This window comes from Sciurus vulgaris, assembly GCF_902686455.1.
Source record: "Sciurus vulgaris genome assembly, chromosome: 8".
Classification (NCBI taxonomy): domain Eukaryota; kingdom Metazoa; phylum Chordata; class Mammalia; order Rodentia; family Sciuridae; genus Sciurus; species Sciurus vulgaris.
This window is the reverse complement of record NC_136468.1, coordinates 80,133,568-80,152,176: the sequence shown is the minus strand read 5'-3', so window position 1 is coordinate 80,152,176 and position 18,609 is coordinate 80,133,568. Positions and strand designations below refer to the sequence as shown.

The following is an 18,609-nucleotide window of genomic DNA, read 5'->3' as shown; positions in this document are numbered from 1 at the left end:
TTAGTCAAACGGAAAGAATTGCCTCCATAACGGGTCACTGTTCGGTTGCTACCACTGGTCCTGGTTTTGGATTGCTGAGATTCACATTGTGGCCCAATTACCCTAAGAAGAAATGCTAACCTAAGACAAGTCTATGAGACTTGGTTTCTCATCTTTAAAACAGAACTTTAGAGTGTTTTCTATGATTAAATGAGATATAAGGCACTTAGTACATACACTTGGAATCTGAAATACAATGAACACTCAGCATATGGTAACTGATATTCAGCAATGTGTGATGTCCCAATTTCACAGAGAAAGCAATCCTAGCGCAGAATGACCAAGGTACTCTGCACAAGGTAAACAAATATCATGTGTTAGGGTAACTGGGCTTTCCGATGGAGAAAAAAGTGCCCAAGATAATCACTGAATTTTTCATTGACTGCCGGTGCCACATTCATTGTACTGATTTTCAATTATTCATTTGTAAATTAATGCACAAATTGAAATAATTCAGGACTGAAAATCCAGACCCACGGTGGAGATTCAATAATCTTCAACATAAAGTAAGCAAGTTTTGAAACACAGAAAAAAGGTTTTTTTAAAAAACCGTAAGTTTGTACTCTCATGTATCCTTATAACAATTAATATCTAAGTGAGATTAATTTGCTTTCTTTCGAAACAGAAGTTGAGTTTTCATAACTAATTAAACAAGATGTCCTCTGTTAGAAAGTACATGTCATCTCCTTAACGGGTACAATTCTTATTTACTTACTTTGTGCTGCTCCTCTGCACTCTTCTGACGCTGCCTTTAACTGTGGTTCTCAGCATTGGTTGCACATTATGATCACCTTGGAGATTCAACAGATGCCCAGGCCTATGGCTCACATAACTCAGATAGCATCAGAATCATTGAGAGGATGGACCTAGTCCAGATCTTATCTGCATTTTTCCCAAGTTCTCCAGGTGATCTGAATACATACTGTGAATTGGAAATCATTACCTTCTCCAATGTCTTTCAAATAAGAAATGATATCTTTTGTCTTTGTTGATTGCTATCTATAAATAAAGTTGTTTTGCTCTAGTCATAAAATCACTGGCTGTGAAAGCCAGTTTTGACCTTTCTAGCACAGTACTTTGATTTCCCTGGATTCTAATCAAACGCTTTTGTGAAATTTCCATTCATTAATTTTCCTAATAAATTCAGATGGGATGAAATATGTAGGAAGACCACACTGTACATAGAAACTCAATTAGAGTACTAGAAAAATAGGACAGGCAAGATGCACAGGAAAGTGGGCACTGCAGTAATTTTTAAGAATTTAGGCATGATGCTAATTTTGTAATAGCTGAAATTACAAATCTCAATGAGGATAAAAGGGTAATTCTGAGAAAACAAGCCCAGGAAACATAGCATTAGAACATTAAAATATTTACACAATCATATAGCTACTCTGAAGTCCTTTTGATTCCATACCCTGGAAAACTTCAAATGAATATGCTAGAATGTGTCTGTGGAACAATGAGAGTTAAGAGAACAAGACAAGCATACAAAACTTACCTGGTTATAATGACAGGTAACAAAAAAGAATATAATTTATATATTTTGAAGGCAATAGTTGTATTTGCCTGGGTTATTGAAAAGTGCTTCTTTATGCAGACTCATGAGAATGGCAGAATAAAATAAATTTCAAGGCACTCACAGAGGACACTGTGAAGAAAGCCACTTGACAGCCAAGATACCTCATAATTTACGTTATTTGTCAATAATATTTTAGTTCACAGACTGTTTAAAGTGACAAAAATAGCAAACTGTTCTGCCAATCTTCTTATACTAGCATAACCTCTCCATAAGCAACCTCTTGTGTTGGGGAAAGATGGAATAAGGTAGAAAAACAGAACCCAAGAAAAGTCCCAAGGATATAAAACTGAATTAGGGTCATGAAAACAAGAAAAGAAGTTGTGAAAATTGTTTACATTTGTCTCCTTCAAGGGATTGTAATTATTAAGTATGTAGAATCATAAGCGCAGGTAGAAAAATTCAGGTTTGAGAGATTGGTTTGTGTGCTTATTTAAATGTTTAAGAATTTTTTTTTTCATCACATGTTTTTGTATCACATGTTCATTAACTGGCCCCATAAAGAGGGATGACCATCCAGAACATTTCAGTGAGGTCCGGTCCTTGTCCTGCTTCTCTTTCTTCCATCTTTTAATTGATAAGGGGATGCTTGCTGATTTGATGCTACCTATGTCTTCCATTTGCAGTCTCTGTTCAGATACTTCTTAAACTCCTATTTTTGGTCAAACTTCTTTTCCTCCATTTTATTCTCAGTATAGCCGCCTGACAACTAACAGACTATGGCTAACAGTACAAGCTCTCGAATTAGGTGTCTGGATCTAAGAGCTGGATGTTCCACTCAATTTACTGTGAGACTCTGACACAGCAAGATAATCCAATTCTCAAGGTCTCGATTTCCCAATCTGTAAAATGAGGATGAGAATAGTACCTACCTGAGGGTTATGCATGGAGTTCAATGACCTAAAGAAAACACAGTGGAAAAGCCCCTGGCTTGTGGAAAGAATTAAATGAACACGATCTTTTCTATCAATATCACTCGTTCGTGCTGATTCTACTATCATTTTTGAACTTCTCAATTACCTCAGTTACTTTCCACTGTTTTTCTGTCTTCCAGTCTGTTGTATCCTGGCTATTTCTCTTTTGAAATATTTTAAATTAAACCTTCCTCTCCCTTTCTGTTTTTCTCACTGTAGCCTGTTCCTAATGCTTATAGGAGCCAGAATACAAATGGAAGCCTAGTTACTATGTTTCTAAATTTTTTTTAAGTATAAAGCAAATTATTAGCTGTTAAATAAAATGTTCTACCCTCCTACCTTTAGAAATGTACCTTCATAATGACCAAGAAAGCCAGATTTAAATTTAGAACTCTCAAACTCCACAGGGTTATATGCCAAAAAGTCACAGCAAAAGGAAAATCGGTGCCTAGATTTTGGCCCCAGAACCCTGCTGCCAATCATGATCCACTCCCGTCCCAACTCAGAACCTCTGTGGATTTTCTTCCAATTGCCCTCCCCTAAATGATGCCCATGCAAATCTTACCTATTCATCAAGGACATGTCAAACATTTCCTTATCCAAATTTCTCTTGAGCCAGGTATGATCTCATCCTCCTCCAAATATCCAACTTACTTTGTTTGTGTATATCTTAATGGAACTTACAGCATATCACCTCGCATATATATCAGTATGTTTGTATTTGTTTTCTTGTTCTATTATATCAGAGGGTTTCCATGTCTGATGCTACCAGCATGTTAAGAATCTTATACCCCCACCTCAAACCACATGCAGGTAGGATGGGGGGTCAGGCATAGGACTTTTTAAAGCTCTGATGTTGATGCTAATATGCAGCCATCATTAATAAGAACTGTACAGGATTAAAAATTCCCTTGGGGTCATGCGGTCTAGGATTAACATTTGTATTTAATACTTTCTTTTGAATTGAATTTATATTGATATGTGCTTCCTCCCACTCCCCAACCCTACTCCACCCCTTGCAAACACTTTCTGGTCTACAGGCTACACATAACTCCTCCAGATACAGCAATGACTTATGAGCACTGAGGCATGATGGTAGTTTTTTTTTTCCTATAGAACCATGTAAAAGCAGACATATGAAAAACTAATCCAATGGTGTGCCTCTGTTATTATTCTGTATGGTAATCTCACTGACAATAAATTTATGAAAGGCATGAACATTAGATTATTCCTAATACCTAGGACAGTGTCTGGCACAAAGATGAGATGAAATAAAAGTTGGATGAGTACATGCATGACTAGCAAATTATGATAGCATGACTTCAGAAATTATTTTAGGTTTTTTGGCAGCTGAATAATGACCACTACCACCACCCCAGAGATACCCACATCTTATCCCTAGAAGCTGTGAATATTGTCTCATATAGGAAAAAAAAAAAAAAAAAAACTTCACAGATATAATTAAAGATATTGAGATGAAAGATTATCCTGAATTATCCAGCTGAGCCCAAGATGCAATCACATGTATCCTTACAGGAGGAAGGCAGAGGGACATTTGACACACAGACAAAGGAGAAGGCACTATGGCCAGAGAGGCAAAGACCAGAGCAATACAGTCACATACAGGAATGCCAGCAGCTGCCAGAAGCTACAAGAGAAAAAGGAGGCTCTCCCCAGACCTTCTAGAGGGGGTAGGGACTTGCTAACACCTTGATTTCAACCCAGTGAAACTGATTTTTTAATTTCTAGCTTCCAAACTGTAAGAGAATAAATTTCTATTGTTTTAGGTCAACAACTTTGTGTTAAATCATTACAGCAACCACAGGAAACGCATACAATACAGAAAAGTGATACCCAGAGAGGTGAAATAACTTGTCCAGAGCCCCCAAATCAGTTAGGGCAGAGCACAATTTTAACAGGGACTGCCTGATCCTCTGGTACTCTCACTCTTTCCATCTTGCTCTGCTGCCTGGTATACATTATGGAGCCCAGGGAGGTCTGCAACTCTTGGATCTAAATCTGGGTACAAGATACAACCTTATAAGGTGGAAATATAAAAAATGGTAAAATAGTAAATTCCAACTGTATCATGACGTATCTGATTTATCAAAAAATGAACAAAAAAAATCATTTGACAAATATGACAAGAAGTGTGTAGTACAAAGTCCTGAGAGATACTCAGAGAAAATATTTTAATTAATCCATATGCATCAAATGTCCACAGGGAAAGTATGTGTGGGCAGAGGGTGGTACCCATAAGAAATGCTGGCATGTCAAAACTCTACAAACACCAAAAAAGTGAAGCAAGGCAACTAAGTCATTCATTATTGGGGGTGGGATAAAGTAGAAAGCCGGCTGTTATGAAAAAAAAAAAAAAAAAAGAGGCATGGCATAATTCTATTTTCTCAAAAGTGAACATTTCTCCTAGTACAGAAACAAAACTGAAAATTTTGATAGGACTGGGAAGTGGTAGCTTTAAGCATCAATCCTATCAGTGTAGAAAGATTTACAGACACCAGATTTTGCAGTGACGTTCACTCAGTTGAGGGGGAAAAAGAGCTACTTCAAGTGTGATCATACTAAATGAATGCTTGATACTTGGCTCTTTTTTACAATTATACCTTTTATGTACCACTATAACAAATTCATGACATATTTTCCAAATGAAGAAACTAGGACAAAGGGAGAATTAGTGAACAACACATAAAAGACAGGTGTTTTCAGAATCTGTGCTTAAGTCCTTGAGTTTATACTCATTTGTATAACTTTCTTTAATAAATAGATAAGGTAACAAAAATATCCCAAGCAAAGAGGTATGGGATTCTTTAGACCCAATGGGTATGATTTTTTTCTATAGGGGTAGAGAGTAGAGAATGGTCAGGAAGTTAAGAGCAAAAGAAGCAAAAAAAGATCAAAACCTCTTTACCCTATATATTGGCTAAGAACAAATGACCACAACAGGATGTAAGTATTTCCTTAATGATCCTGCAGTTATAACAAGCAAAATAAACAATCCAGTCTTAACATGTCTATACTCCCTAAGGACTTCAGCTTCCCCTTGTAGTTTAAGAATTAGTCACTCATTTAGATTGGGACAAGTCCCCATGGATTCAGGGAGTTTGTGATCAACTAATGGGTTATGGCGTTATTGTCAGAGGATGCTACCCCACAGGAGGCTGGACCATTGCATCATTCAGGGTAAGACAGATTGGTTAGTGTGTGACAAACAAAGTCTACCCAAGGAGGCTCCCTAGAGCTCTGAGTGAAAGATATGCAGTGTTTGACTCTTCCTCCTCTGTTCTTTCCATTAGCCTTAGAAAAATGAATTTCTCGGGCAGATGCAAAAAGAACCTCCTCTAACTAGATATAGTCCAATATAAGAGATCATTTTTTACATCAAGTGCCATACTACAACATTGTCCAGCAATAAAGCCAAAAATATATCTTCAATGGAGACACACAAAAAAGTGTAAGATCATAATTTAATCTTTATGAAGACTTCAATTATTATATTAAAGTGTTAATATATTAATAATTTTAAATAAGAGGGATTGAAAATATACATGGATTGAAAAGTTGTCAATTTTCAGCCATCTGCTTTCCTTTTTACATATTTTTACAAAAGGTCCTCAGAAATATAACATAAAAAAAGTTACCATTAACACAGTAAGCAAAAAATGCATTAAGTTTCCAGAGTTTAAAGAATGATGGACCAATGAATTCCAAACAAACATAAAATAATTTCCTGCTTAACCACAACTCAAAATCCTTTTATTTTTTTCCTCTATTCTTAGCAATAGTGTGTATCTGTTATGAGGAGAGAGGTGGCTTAGAAGAACTGGAACAGGGAGAAGTCCAAGTTTCTAAAAGAAGAAGCATAGTGGGTCTATTTCTATTACTGTGCTAGATAAAACAGATCCCAACTTGGGAACTTTTGCACATTGAAGGAACTCAGTATGGGGCCACAAGTTTTGCCATCAGTGACTACTCTGTTGTAACGTGTATTGTTCAAGGCATAGAGAAGAAACCTTAGAGGGGGAAAACGTTTCCATGGTAGTGCAAAATGGAGGCAAAAGAATAAGATTTGTCATTCAGACGATGTGAAAAAAGAACAGAAAGTCTACAAATAAGTAAATAATAGAAAACCAGAGGAAAGGCCATGGTTCACAACAGAGAGAAAGTAACTTGGTTTTGCTCAGATATTTTCAGCTGCCTCCTCCTTCTCCAAGCACCATCACCCTACTAAGGTGTCTTCAGGTTCTTCATTTATTTGGCTCCTTGAATGTGCTAGGCAATCTATTACTCAACCAAGGGAGGAACCATAAATAAAATGGTCAATTGAATCTTTAATACCCCGCCAAAAAAGGATCGTAGGAAGATGCCCTTTGCCCTCAGAAAGCTCAAGGTATTTGAGAAAAACAACCCTCAACACTGAGAGATAAACTGACAGAGGTAATTTGGCAGGGTCACCCAGGAACACTTCATGGAAGGATGGAGTCAGAGCAGGGTCTTGAAGGATCAGTGAACAAGGCACTTCCTGAAGGTGTACCGAGAGCTTCACAGGCAGGAAAGCTGGACTTGGGGATGTCTCCTGTGCTGAACAGAACAGGATCCACTGAGGAGAAAAAGGAAGACAAACCTAAAAAGGGCACAGAATCCTCATGTACCTTAGCAGTGACAGTTACTGACATTCCTTAGGAAGGAAAGTGATGGGATCAGACTTAGGCAAAAGGAGGATTAATCTCATAGACAAAAGCAGAATTGCTACCAGGAAGCCCTGAGGCAGATCCAGTCCTCTTCTGGTAACTAAGTACTAAGTACTAAGTACTAAGAGTACTCACCCAATTTTCCTTTCTTTTTTCCGTGTGTCCTCATGTATTTAATTTTTTAAAACTTAGGAGATGGGACTCATCCTATTTAGAGTTAGGCGGGCAAAAGAAAAATGAAGATAAAGAAAGGAAAGAAGGCAGATTATCAGTTTTCCCAGCAGAAGGGGAATGAACTCCACTTTGACATTCTTTATTGAACTTTGTAGATTTAACAGCACATGTTACTTAACACAAGTCATGGTATGTATTATTTTTCCTCTTTCTATATATAATTGGCTTCCCAATTTTTTTTTTTTTTTTTTTTTACTAATTTCTAGGTCCTTTCACTAACATACCATAACAGACCCTTTAAAAATCTGCTTTTCAATTTATTTTTTCATTTTTAACATAAAATCAAAATAAAATACATTGAATCCTCCTTCATTTAAAAATGAAGCATGATAATACAGGTATTAGACACAAAGATACTGATATATTCAAACATAACAAAAAAAAAGAATTTTCTTTATATACTTCCATTTTCTTAAAGCAGTTTTGAAAATTAATCATGATATTTTAATGTAACATATAAGGAGAGGAGTAAGACTTTTGTAAGATCCCAAAATCACCAGATTAATCATTTATTTCAACAGGCTGTTCACTCTGGCTGGATATAACATGTCCCAAAACATCCATGTCCTTGAACACTTTGGGCAAATACCTAGAATCCCAGTGACAAACTGAACAAGTAACTACAATGACTTGAAATGGTTTTTCATATCAGATAGAAATTTAAAAGAAGTATTCAGGTTAAAGCTCCAACTTTTCCTTTAACTACAGCAATCCTGGATCTCTAGAAAGTACTGTAAATCTTGAGATCAGAAAAACACACGTGAGGTGAAGTAGCCTTTCCATCAACAGTAGACCTGAAAGGCTTACATTTTCAAGAATCAAAAATTCATGGCTAATTTTTCTTAATAATTTGTCACTTCAACATTTTGACCTTGGTTTCTGAAGAACACATTCTTCAAAGAGCAGAAGACAAAGGTGAATGCCCACATAGGTGCCATTATGATTACCAATTCTCCAACCAGACTCTCAGACTTGGGAGAAAAGGTTAATTATCCAATTATATCTGAAGAGCAACCATCTATCTTAAGAGGAAAGAGTCTTATATTATTAAATGTCAGAAAGTTGTCATAAGATTTCAAATAATTTCATAGACTCAGAGTTTCCCCATTTCCTATAATTGGATACAAGATCTTAAAAGAAAACCCACCAATAGTTTAGTCATCAGTCTTTCATTTTGGATATTAAAGTATCTCCAAATCAACACAAATCAATACATAAGCATGTGATATAAAACTCATAATTTACAAAGGCAAGCACAGTAAAAATCAAAACCACAAAAATGCCTCACATACTGAAAACTCAAAATATTGCAAATCTATATAGCAAAGATGAAGAACCAAAAGATGGAGGGGAGACAAATAGAAGAAATGCAAGAAGAAAAAATAAACATGTATTTTGCTCACAGAAGAGATCTATGTGCTTACTCAGAACTTACTGTCTTACTACTAATTTAGCATTGTTCTTAGCATCTAACCCTAATAAATCTCTCTCTTTCTCTCTATCTCTCTCTTTCTTTCTTTCTGTGTGTGTCTGTGTGTGAGAGAGAGAAAGAAAGAGAGAGGAGAGATTTAGAATTCAAGAGCAAACTTTAAGCCCTACAGAAGAAAAAAATTTGATACCTGTCCCACATAATGCTATAAACAAAATGCTGTCCCTATGTATTTTGCAGAGGTACCAAAATCTTGTTCATGGAACTTCTAGTAGTGTTTCATGTGTATATTCATGAAAATATCAGTGTAAAACAGGCACTTATCAACCACTGTACAGCAGGACTAGATTTTTATCATAATATTTAAAACTATAAAATTATTTAAAAACATGATCCCAACATGCAATAAACAGAAAAATGTGGCTAGGAATATAAAGTTTAAAGTTCTTCTTCAGCAATATATGCCATCATAATTTCCAATAAACCAATATGACTTTTTATGTGAATTAAAGACACATAATAATCTATATCAGACATTTTATTCACAGTGTCTAGAGAGTTACCACAAGTAAGAACTTGAAATTTTTAATGGCTACTTTAGCCATTATATATTTAGCATGATTCATAAAGAAAGGTTACTTAGGCAACTTTTAGGAAATGTAGTAAACTGATTTACCCTAGCTGTACCTCTTTAAAGAAACCTTTACTTAACTTTTAAGTAATTAGTTTAATCAAGAATATAGAATCTCTCACACACACACACACCTACACACTGCAAATTTTTCAAAACTACCAATAAAATGTCAACCCTAAAACTGAAAAAAAGAGTATAATATAAAATATTCAATAATAAGCCACACCATATTTGTACTTCTAGGCATAAATGTTCAAGACAAATGTACTGGTGGATACTAGCCAGCTCTTCACCAAACCTGTTTCTAACTCTTCCTAGAGTACTGCTAGACTATATTTCCCAGGCTCCTTTGCAGTTAGGTGTGACCAGGTGACAAAATTCTACCCAATAAAATGTGAAGGGAAGTGATATGCCTATGGAAAGGTCCCACAAACAACCTACTTGTTCCATTTCCCTTCCATCAGCTTGATGAAGAGATACACATTGACTTTGGAATTCATGAATTGAAAAAATAAGAGCCACCAGTTGGAAGCTGCCTGAGGTCCTGGAAAATCAGAGAAAAAGTACACCCCAATACTCAGAATAATGCATTTACTTTATTTGAGAGAAATGAGCTTGTTTTCTGCTTGACTATATTATGGGATTTGTTTGTAGTGCTATAATAATGAAAACAGTGTAAGAAATATATAAATTGAACTACCCACAAAAATAATTTAATTGTAAAAAGCAAATTTGAGAATACATAAAATGTGGAAAATTTATACTGAACATTGTGAAGAGGTTGGCCCCTCGGGAATTGTAGAATGAATAAAAGAATGACTAAAATAACTGCTCTGGTTAATGTTTCAAACTTAAATATCAGACAGAAAAGTTCAGACTTAGAAGTAGCAAAAGGACAAATCACTTAACTGTGAAGTTAAAAGTAGAAAAGAAAATCCAAAGCAATATTTAATAAAGGTAATTCATAGTATTTTCCATTATTACTATACTCTGTGATCAAATGCAGTCACAACAAACTTCATGGGACTAATTTTTTACCCTGGAATATTTTTCTTCAGTACTATCTGAAATTGGTAACTGACCAGAAGCCTAACATGTTTTAGTTATATAGAGCTTCTTGTTTGTGATTTGACCTGCATTTCACTATGAAGCCAAGTGATCATATTCATTCAGGGAAGCCATAACCTACGTGATTTGTCCAATGAATCTGTTTCATTTAACTTTCAATTTTATGGTAAAATGTTGTGAACAAACTGAAGAAAAATACCCAATTGAATGTTATGATATTTGTTTGTAGCTTTGTCCTGGTTTTAGTTTCCTACTTAATGACTAAATGGCACCACAGTGGGTAATGCACTGGAGTATAAGTGGTGAATCATTAAAGAGTTCGTAAATTTTGAAAACAGGGGCAGGCCTTCTGGGTCCCATATGCTTCCAGAAAACCTGATGTTGTGCTGTATTAATTGAACCGTGAAGCTTTTATTAGTTCTCTTTAAAAATGCTTGCAGTAGAGCTTTTATTAATGTTTGCCCTCAAATTGTTTATACTATTTAGCATTTCCATGACAATTTATATTTCAAAGAACTTTTTGATCATTAGTTAAACCTATTCTACACTTGTATGAAAGAATTCAGCTGTTTAGCAACACAGAGGCATGAAGGGAAACCCCTTAACCAATTTTTGTCCGCAATCACCAATGAAAAACTGAACAGAAAATCAGATCTTGCTACAAACCAATGGCTTTTATAAACAACCCGGTTCTTTCACTCCATATGAGTAGAATTATTGTTATAAGTGAGCCCATAATGGTGAAGAGAAAGGAAAAACTTTTATTCAATAAAATCATACTGAAATCATTTTAGTATGATTTCAATCACGTTTTCTAAAATCATGGAATCATACTAAAAATCTGCTATAGGTTAAAATAGGTTTAAACTTCCCTAGGGGGAAAAAAAATGCACTCTAAGAATCTCTTTGGTCCACCTTCCCATGAAACTGGGATGGCGTACATAACAAAGAATACCTGTAAACCCCCTGAATTTTCCCCACAAATTATTGCCTCCTCTAGGTTTCAACAGCATTTTAGTTATTTTATTTATTTACCATGAGAAAACAAAATAACATAATTATCAAATCTTAGCTCACAGGAGAGAAACTTATCCTATCTTTCATTTTCAATAGAATTTAATGATGTATGTTTTGTTTTCACAGAGTCTCAAAACGAGAAACACTAGTGCTACTAGTCAGATTAAGTTCATGTGTACTTTGCCAAGCATAGGGAAGGGCAATATGTATTAAATTCCTCAGAGCCCATCTCCCCCGTCCCTCTAGGTCAATGGCACAAGACTTTAGGGAAGGAGTCTGGGAATCAGCCCCAGGTGATTTTTATTATCTGACATGTTTGGGAAACACTAAATTAAATGAGCCCTAAAATCTTTCCTTCTGAGATCCGTCAATTCTAATAAAAAGTAAATTACTAGAAATACTATCCATACCAAATAAATGAAGTCCTAGGCCTGCATTTATTAAAATAACTTATGACACTGAATGGACCAAAATATTAACATTTTTGTATAGCCTTTTAAATGGTTTTGTTCGTAAAGTTGAACCAAATTTTAGTTTCATTGGTATAATGAAACTATTGGATAATACACTGCCTGGCATAAAATAGACATTTAGTAAGTACTGAAATAAATGAACAGCTCAACTACAACAGTTAGCTGCCAATCATATCCGGACAGTCTTCTTTCTATTCAGGCTCCTCAATGCCAAAAAGAATACCCAACATCTGACTTAGAACATTATTCGAGCAGCAAGATTAAAATAAAAACCAATGAATTCTATGTATAAAAATCAGCACTTATTGCTTGACTGAAAATGTGATCAAGACAGTAATAGCTTGTACTTAATATCAATCGTTTTGAATATGGACTGAGAAAACATTTCTGAGAATAGTGTCAATACACAGGGAATATAAGAATCCACACTATCCTGGAACCAGTTTTCAAGGCAAACATAAATAGTATGAACCATTAGCTATTGAAGAATTTCTGGAACTACTGGAGTGAGTCTATTTTTCTTTCTGGTGCATGATAACTCCTGGGAGTCATTTGTGGAACAACAGCAAAATAAATGGAGGGTGATTGTATAAGACCAATTTCATTATCTTTTTATATAGCCTTTAAAGAAAAAAAAGGAGACAGTAAGAAAAACACTTTTTCTAAGTCAAATAATTAAGTTATATTTCATTAGTAGAACATACGTGGCTGTATAAGATACAGGTAAATAACAGCAAATATGTTTATGTATGAGTGAAGAACATTTTCTTTAATACACACGAAATGTATTTCAGGTCCCCATCACAATTTATTACTTGCAATAAGTACAAGATTTCCATCCACCTGGCCATTTGCTATGACATTTCTCAATTTCAAATTTCATTCATGAAAACTTCTCAGAATTGATTGACTGAGACTTCCGTACAATATTGTTCTGAACCAAGCAGGATTATGAATAAGAAAAATAGTCAAAGAAATGTCAGTGACCCTAAAATCAAATCATCTTCACTCAATTGTTGTATCACTTATCTTCCACTTTTTCCTTTCTCCTAACTAAGCAATTAACTGGCTGGAAAGAACTTGTGTTTAAAATAGCACCCTCAAATTTTATTTGCATATTTTAAAACAATATTTTCTGGGGACAGGGTATGCCAACTCCCATTGCCAAATATTACCACAAGAAAAAAATATATTTGACCATGGTGGTCTAAATGAAATGCCTCTTTTAACTGTGCAATTTTGAAACAATAAATTTACTTAAAAATAAATACATATATATTCAAGTGCTCTCTCAATATACATACATACGTATGTATATATATTTCAGACATTAAGTTCACCTCACTAGAAAGGATAAAAATACAACTATAATTATAGTGAGCAACATAGCTCACAGGACACACTTCAACAAGGTTCTGTGGGGAATGGAGAGGGAGGGAGGAAGGAGGTATGGGAGGCTAGACTCATGGTTCTCAAAGTGTGGTCTCCAGGCAGCAAGAGCACCATCACCTTGGAGAATTTGTAGAAATCATAATTCTTTGTCCCCTTCCCAGAACCATTAAATCAAAAACCAGTGGTGGGGCTTATGTTCACAAACTCTCCAAGTGATGCTAATACATGCTAAAGTTTTAGAACCACAGGGTAATATAAGACTCAAATACAAGAGGCCTTAGTAACTCTTCATCTTCTTTACTGGATGACATGATGCCAATTATAAACCATGGTATGACTAAAGACTCTGGGATACATTCACTATATCCTTTAGAATCAACAAGCACAGTTATACTTTCCTATATATTTTCCACTTCCAAATTCAACATACAAATTGGAGGTCTGTTGGAAATGTTGAGGAAGACTGATGAGTAAGTGGAATTCCAGAATAGCTAATCTAGGTGCAGCACTCCAGAGAGTGGAAATCTTGGCCAAAGGTTTCCCTTTATGAGCCCTGAATACAGTGTTATATTTCCTTTGACCTAGAGAGTTATATAAGTGAAGGACAACAAGATGCTGAAGAATGCTCCTATAATAAACCAAGCAGAAAACTCTTATACAATTTGGTTTATGACTGTGGTGTCTGACCCTACTCCATCATTCTCAGAACTTGGATTGCATTCGTTCAAAAAGTCACAGTTACAGTTTAAATATGAGGTGTTACCCCTAAGCTCCTCTGTTAATGCAGAAATATTTCTAGGTATGGGACTATGGTGCAACCATTCTAGAAAGCAAAATGGAAATTCCTCAGAAAACTTGGAATGGACCCACCATTTGGCCCAGTTATACCACTGTCTGGCATATACCCAAAGGACTTAAAATCAGCATACTATAGTGATGCAGCAATATCAATGTTTATAGCAGTTCAATTCACAAGAGCTAAGCTATGGAACCAACCTAGGTGCCCTTCAACAGATGAATGGATAAAGAAAATGTGGTACATATACACAATGAATTAGCCATAAAGGAGAATGAAATTATGGCATATGCCAGTAAATTGATGGAACTTGAGGCTATCATGCTAAGTGAAAGAAACCAATCCCAAAAACCCAAAGGTCAAATGTTCTATCCAATATGTGGATACCGACTCACAATAGGTGGGGATGGGGTGGTAGGGGAGGAGTGGAGGTTCACCAGATTGGACAAGGGGGAGTGGGGAGAAGGGAAGGGGAATGTGAATGGGAAAAACAGTAGAATGAATCAGACATAACTTACCTATGTTCATATATGAATACATTACCAGTATAACTTCCCTCATGTACAACCACAACAATGGTAAGTTATACTCCATGTATGTTTGATTTGTCAAAATACAGTCTACTGTCATGTATAACTAAAAAAATTTTTTTTAAATAAAAGAAAATACATTTTTGAAGGCTTAAAAAAAAAAGAAATAGTCCAAGGTAAAATAAGTGAATTATGAGAGCTGTGACCTAAATCAGTCTATCCAAGTTTGAGTAACCTAACTAGGTGGTAAACGCAGGCAGATGGAGTGTGGCTGGAGGAGGTGGCTCAATGGGGCATACCCTAGAAAGTTCTTCTTCCCTGTGCTCCTTACCCTTTCTCTCTCTGCTGCCTGGCTGCTATGAGCTGAGCAGCTTTGCTCTACCATTCCCTCTGCCATGATGTTTTGCCTCACCTTGGACCCAGAACAATGGAGTTGGCCCACAAAAACTAAGCCTCTGAAACCATGAGCCAAAATAAACTTTTCCTTCTCCAAGTTGTTCTTTTTGGGTATTTTGGTCACAGCTATGAAAAGCCAACTAACACAGACACCCTGCTCTTGGAGGAATGGTGCTGGCTCGACTGATCACAGCACTATGTGAGTCTCACATATCACTCTGGACTCTAAGGAAGCAGGTGCTGAGATTATAATTAAATATGTATATAGGAAACAGGAGTGGCAGCAAAGAAGGGTGGAGAGGGAAAATATCCTTCCTGTGTGTCAAACAGATAGAGGCGGAGTCAACCCACAAGCTGACTTCCAAACCCCACAGCATAATTTAAAAACAAACCGACACATAATAGGTCAGAAAGACTATGGGTACAAACTAGATTCCTGTATTATATTTAATATTCATAACTTCATGAGATTCAGTCTGAATGTTACGTTAGAAGCAGAAGAAGAATCAAAGCCCAGTTCTCAGACAACAATGGAAATGAAAATAGTCACCCAGAAAGCAAATTGGGTTGGTTAATAGAGAATTAACTATACAATGCAAAATTCAAAACTTATTATTATATTAACTAATCTTCATCAGAAAAAAAAAATGTTCTTTCATGACTTAAATTGCTTGGTTTGAAGCAACACAAAGCAATATCCTCACAAGAAGTCTGTACCAACGGAAAAAGCAACAAGACTGACCGGGCTGCACTGGTGAGCTCATCATGGGATACAGAAGGGCTGATAGGCTAGGATGCAGATTCACAGGCTTCACTCCACTGGCAGAGGCAGTCCAAGAGGCAGAGAAACCTAGGATGTAAGAAAAATGCAATGTGTAAGACACAATTTATGTCAATCACACTAAAAAAAGAAAGAGATTTGGCCTTGAGTTTCAACTCATCCACAACTTGACTATGGATCTCTGAAGCAGTCATCTCAGTCTCTTAAGTCTCTATCTATAAAAGAGAAAGCTCCATTCCTGCTTAGAGCACAGGAATATTGTGAGCTCTGAAATAAAATAATGGGTAAAGAAGAAATCTGTGGAAAAGCACAAAACTATAGAGAGTAAAAATTATTTTTTGGATATTTGGATAGAAATATCTCACTACACAACATTTTAAATTCATTGCCAAATATTTACTTCTAGAGGTAGGACCTGTTTGTGGGAGAAATTTTTAATGGCCTAAAAAAGTAACAAACGGTTTGTACACTGTTAAGAGTGACAGAAAACTCCCATTATAATTTCCATTTCTTGAAGTATTTTGCAGTCTTATTCCAGCTAAAAGTAGTAACAGTGATAGTCCTTCTAGGAGTGACACCAACAGGATGGACTCCTTGAAAGGAATTTAAGGGACTTTCTGCTTTTAATTTGAATGCACTCCCACTTATAGACACTTCAGCAGAGGAAAAGCAATAGGAAGGACATTTCCCCAACAGTTTACTGGAATGTCAAACTGTAAAAAAAGAAGAGCTTTTAAAGTTATACTCCATGAGTGTCTTTCTAAAATAGTATATCCCAATTGCACTATTTTTATAGACAGATGCTGTAACTCTGAGAATTGTACATCTCTTTATCTTGAGAATCCAACATATTTATTGTGACTCGTTTTCCCATCAGTATTTTGAAAGTGTTATTACTATTTTTGCCCAAAAGTATAAAGCCAGATATAAATACATATTTTCTTTGAAGAACTATACATCACCAAGAATATCTATAATACTTTAAATTATCTCTAAATAGAAATGTTCTATTTAGTTATTGAAACAACTCAGTGGAATCATCAGATCTAGCAGGCTACTTCTGATCCAATCTTCAGTGCTTCTTATAGGTATTGAAATTTAGTAGCAATAAAAATGCATACTCTATAAATCCCCTTCAAAAATACTGATGTACTTATTTTATTAGAATTATGTAAAGAATCTTAATTTATGTCAATGAGGAATATCAATAAGAAAGCAACATTCTCTACGAAAAGATGAAAAACTAAGAGCAGATATCTTTTCTTTAAGATTTTTATCAGGGCATTAACATTCTGCCATTGGTACCTACAGAAAAAGATGTCAATGTTATATTTATTATTACGATAACATGACTTGCTAAGTTCCTTATAGTTATAAGGCTTTTCACACGTATCATTATATTTGATATTATTATCACATGAAATACTAACATAACTTACTTCTCAGTCTCCACCCACCATGTGACAGGTGAGAAAATCAACTTGTCTTCTGCGTCATAATTAAATATAAAAAATTAAATTTACTGGGATTTGACTGAGTAAAATTAATAAATTTGGCCTTAAAAATTTGCCACTTTTATTCTTTCAGATTGTGTTCTGAAATGCGTCACAAATGCTCTAGATACATTCTTGATTCTCACTGACACAGTCTTATTTTAAATTAAGAACGACAAATCACAAGGAACAGAAAACCTCTAGAAAATGTAAGTGAAGCAGCCCTGAAAAGTTTGTTTCATCAAAGGTATAGTTTGTTTTCTAAAAAAAGTTTTTATTCTATAATGTCACTTTATATACTTTATAACTTGCATATTTACAAATACAACTCAATTTAACCAGTGGTTTCCCAGAATTCAACTTCTGGTAACTTCTGCCACTAATTTCCACAAACAACATATATAACACTTGCCTGTGACATGCTGGTTTGTGGATAGGTATGAATTACTATGTTTTGATTTCATAGCTCTGGACTGAAGTTTCAAAGTGAATCTGGGATGGAAATAGGAAACTGGCTTCAAAATTTCACTCTTTCTGTAAGTTAGACAACTCTCTTTGTATTCGACCTTTCAAATAACTGGCTGATCATGACACATTCTTCTAACATTATGAAAGTCATTATTTGAACATCTTTACAAAGAAAATTATAGACATATCTATGTTGACATCTATTAGACTCTGTTTATTGTATTTCCATCCCCTCAATAAAGTACACTGAACCAAAGTTATCACTACTACAACTGCACAACTAGAATATGGTCATTTATTTAGCCTTTTTTTTGTGTGGTGCTGGGGATTGAACTCAAGGCCTTGTGCAAGTGAGGCACACACTCTACCAACTGAGCTATATTCCCAGCTAGAATATGGTCATTTAAAGAGTTTTCCTAAAATGTTCCAGAGGTTGGATCTGCAGTATGTGCATGTACAATGATGTGTGAATATGTCACAGGTTACAAATGCTTTCTTCTCCTAAATCAACACATTAGCAGCCTAATTAACAAGAATCGACACAGAATTTTACATTTATTAAGACCACTTTTAACTGCTTAGAACGAAAGAGGGGTCCATGGTCAACATCTCTCAAAGACAATGGGCAACTTATTGTCAAATTGTCCCACATTCCTCTAT

At 35.4% G+C, this 18,609-nt stretch overlaps 1 protein-coding gene across 19 annotated transcripts in view; it reads right to left on the bottom strand.

Moving 5' to 3' along the window:
* The window catches only part of HDAC9 (histone deacetylase 9), a 926,898-nt gene that overhangs the window by 842,808 nt on the left and 65,481 nt on the right, over positions 1–18,609 (bottom strand). For all 19 annotated transcript variants that reach the window (XM_079152285.1, XM_079152284.1, XM_079152283.1 and 16 more), the window contains one exon: positions 15,950–16,057. In XM_079152285.1, coding sequence (XP_079008411.1) covers positions 15,950–15,974 — 25 coding nt within the window. In that variant the 5' untranslated portion in view covers positions 15,975–16,057. Of the gene's footprint in view, positions 1–15,949; positions 16,058–18,609 lie in introns of those variants that run through there.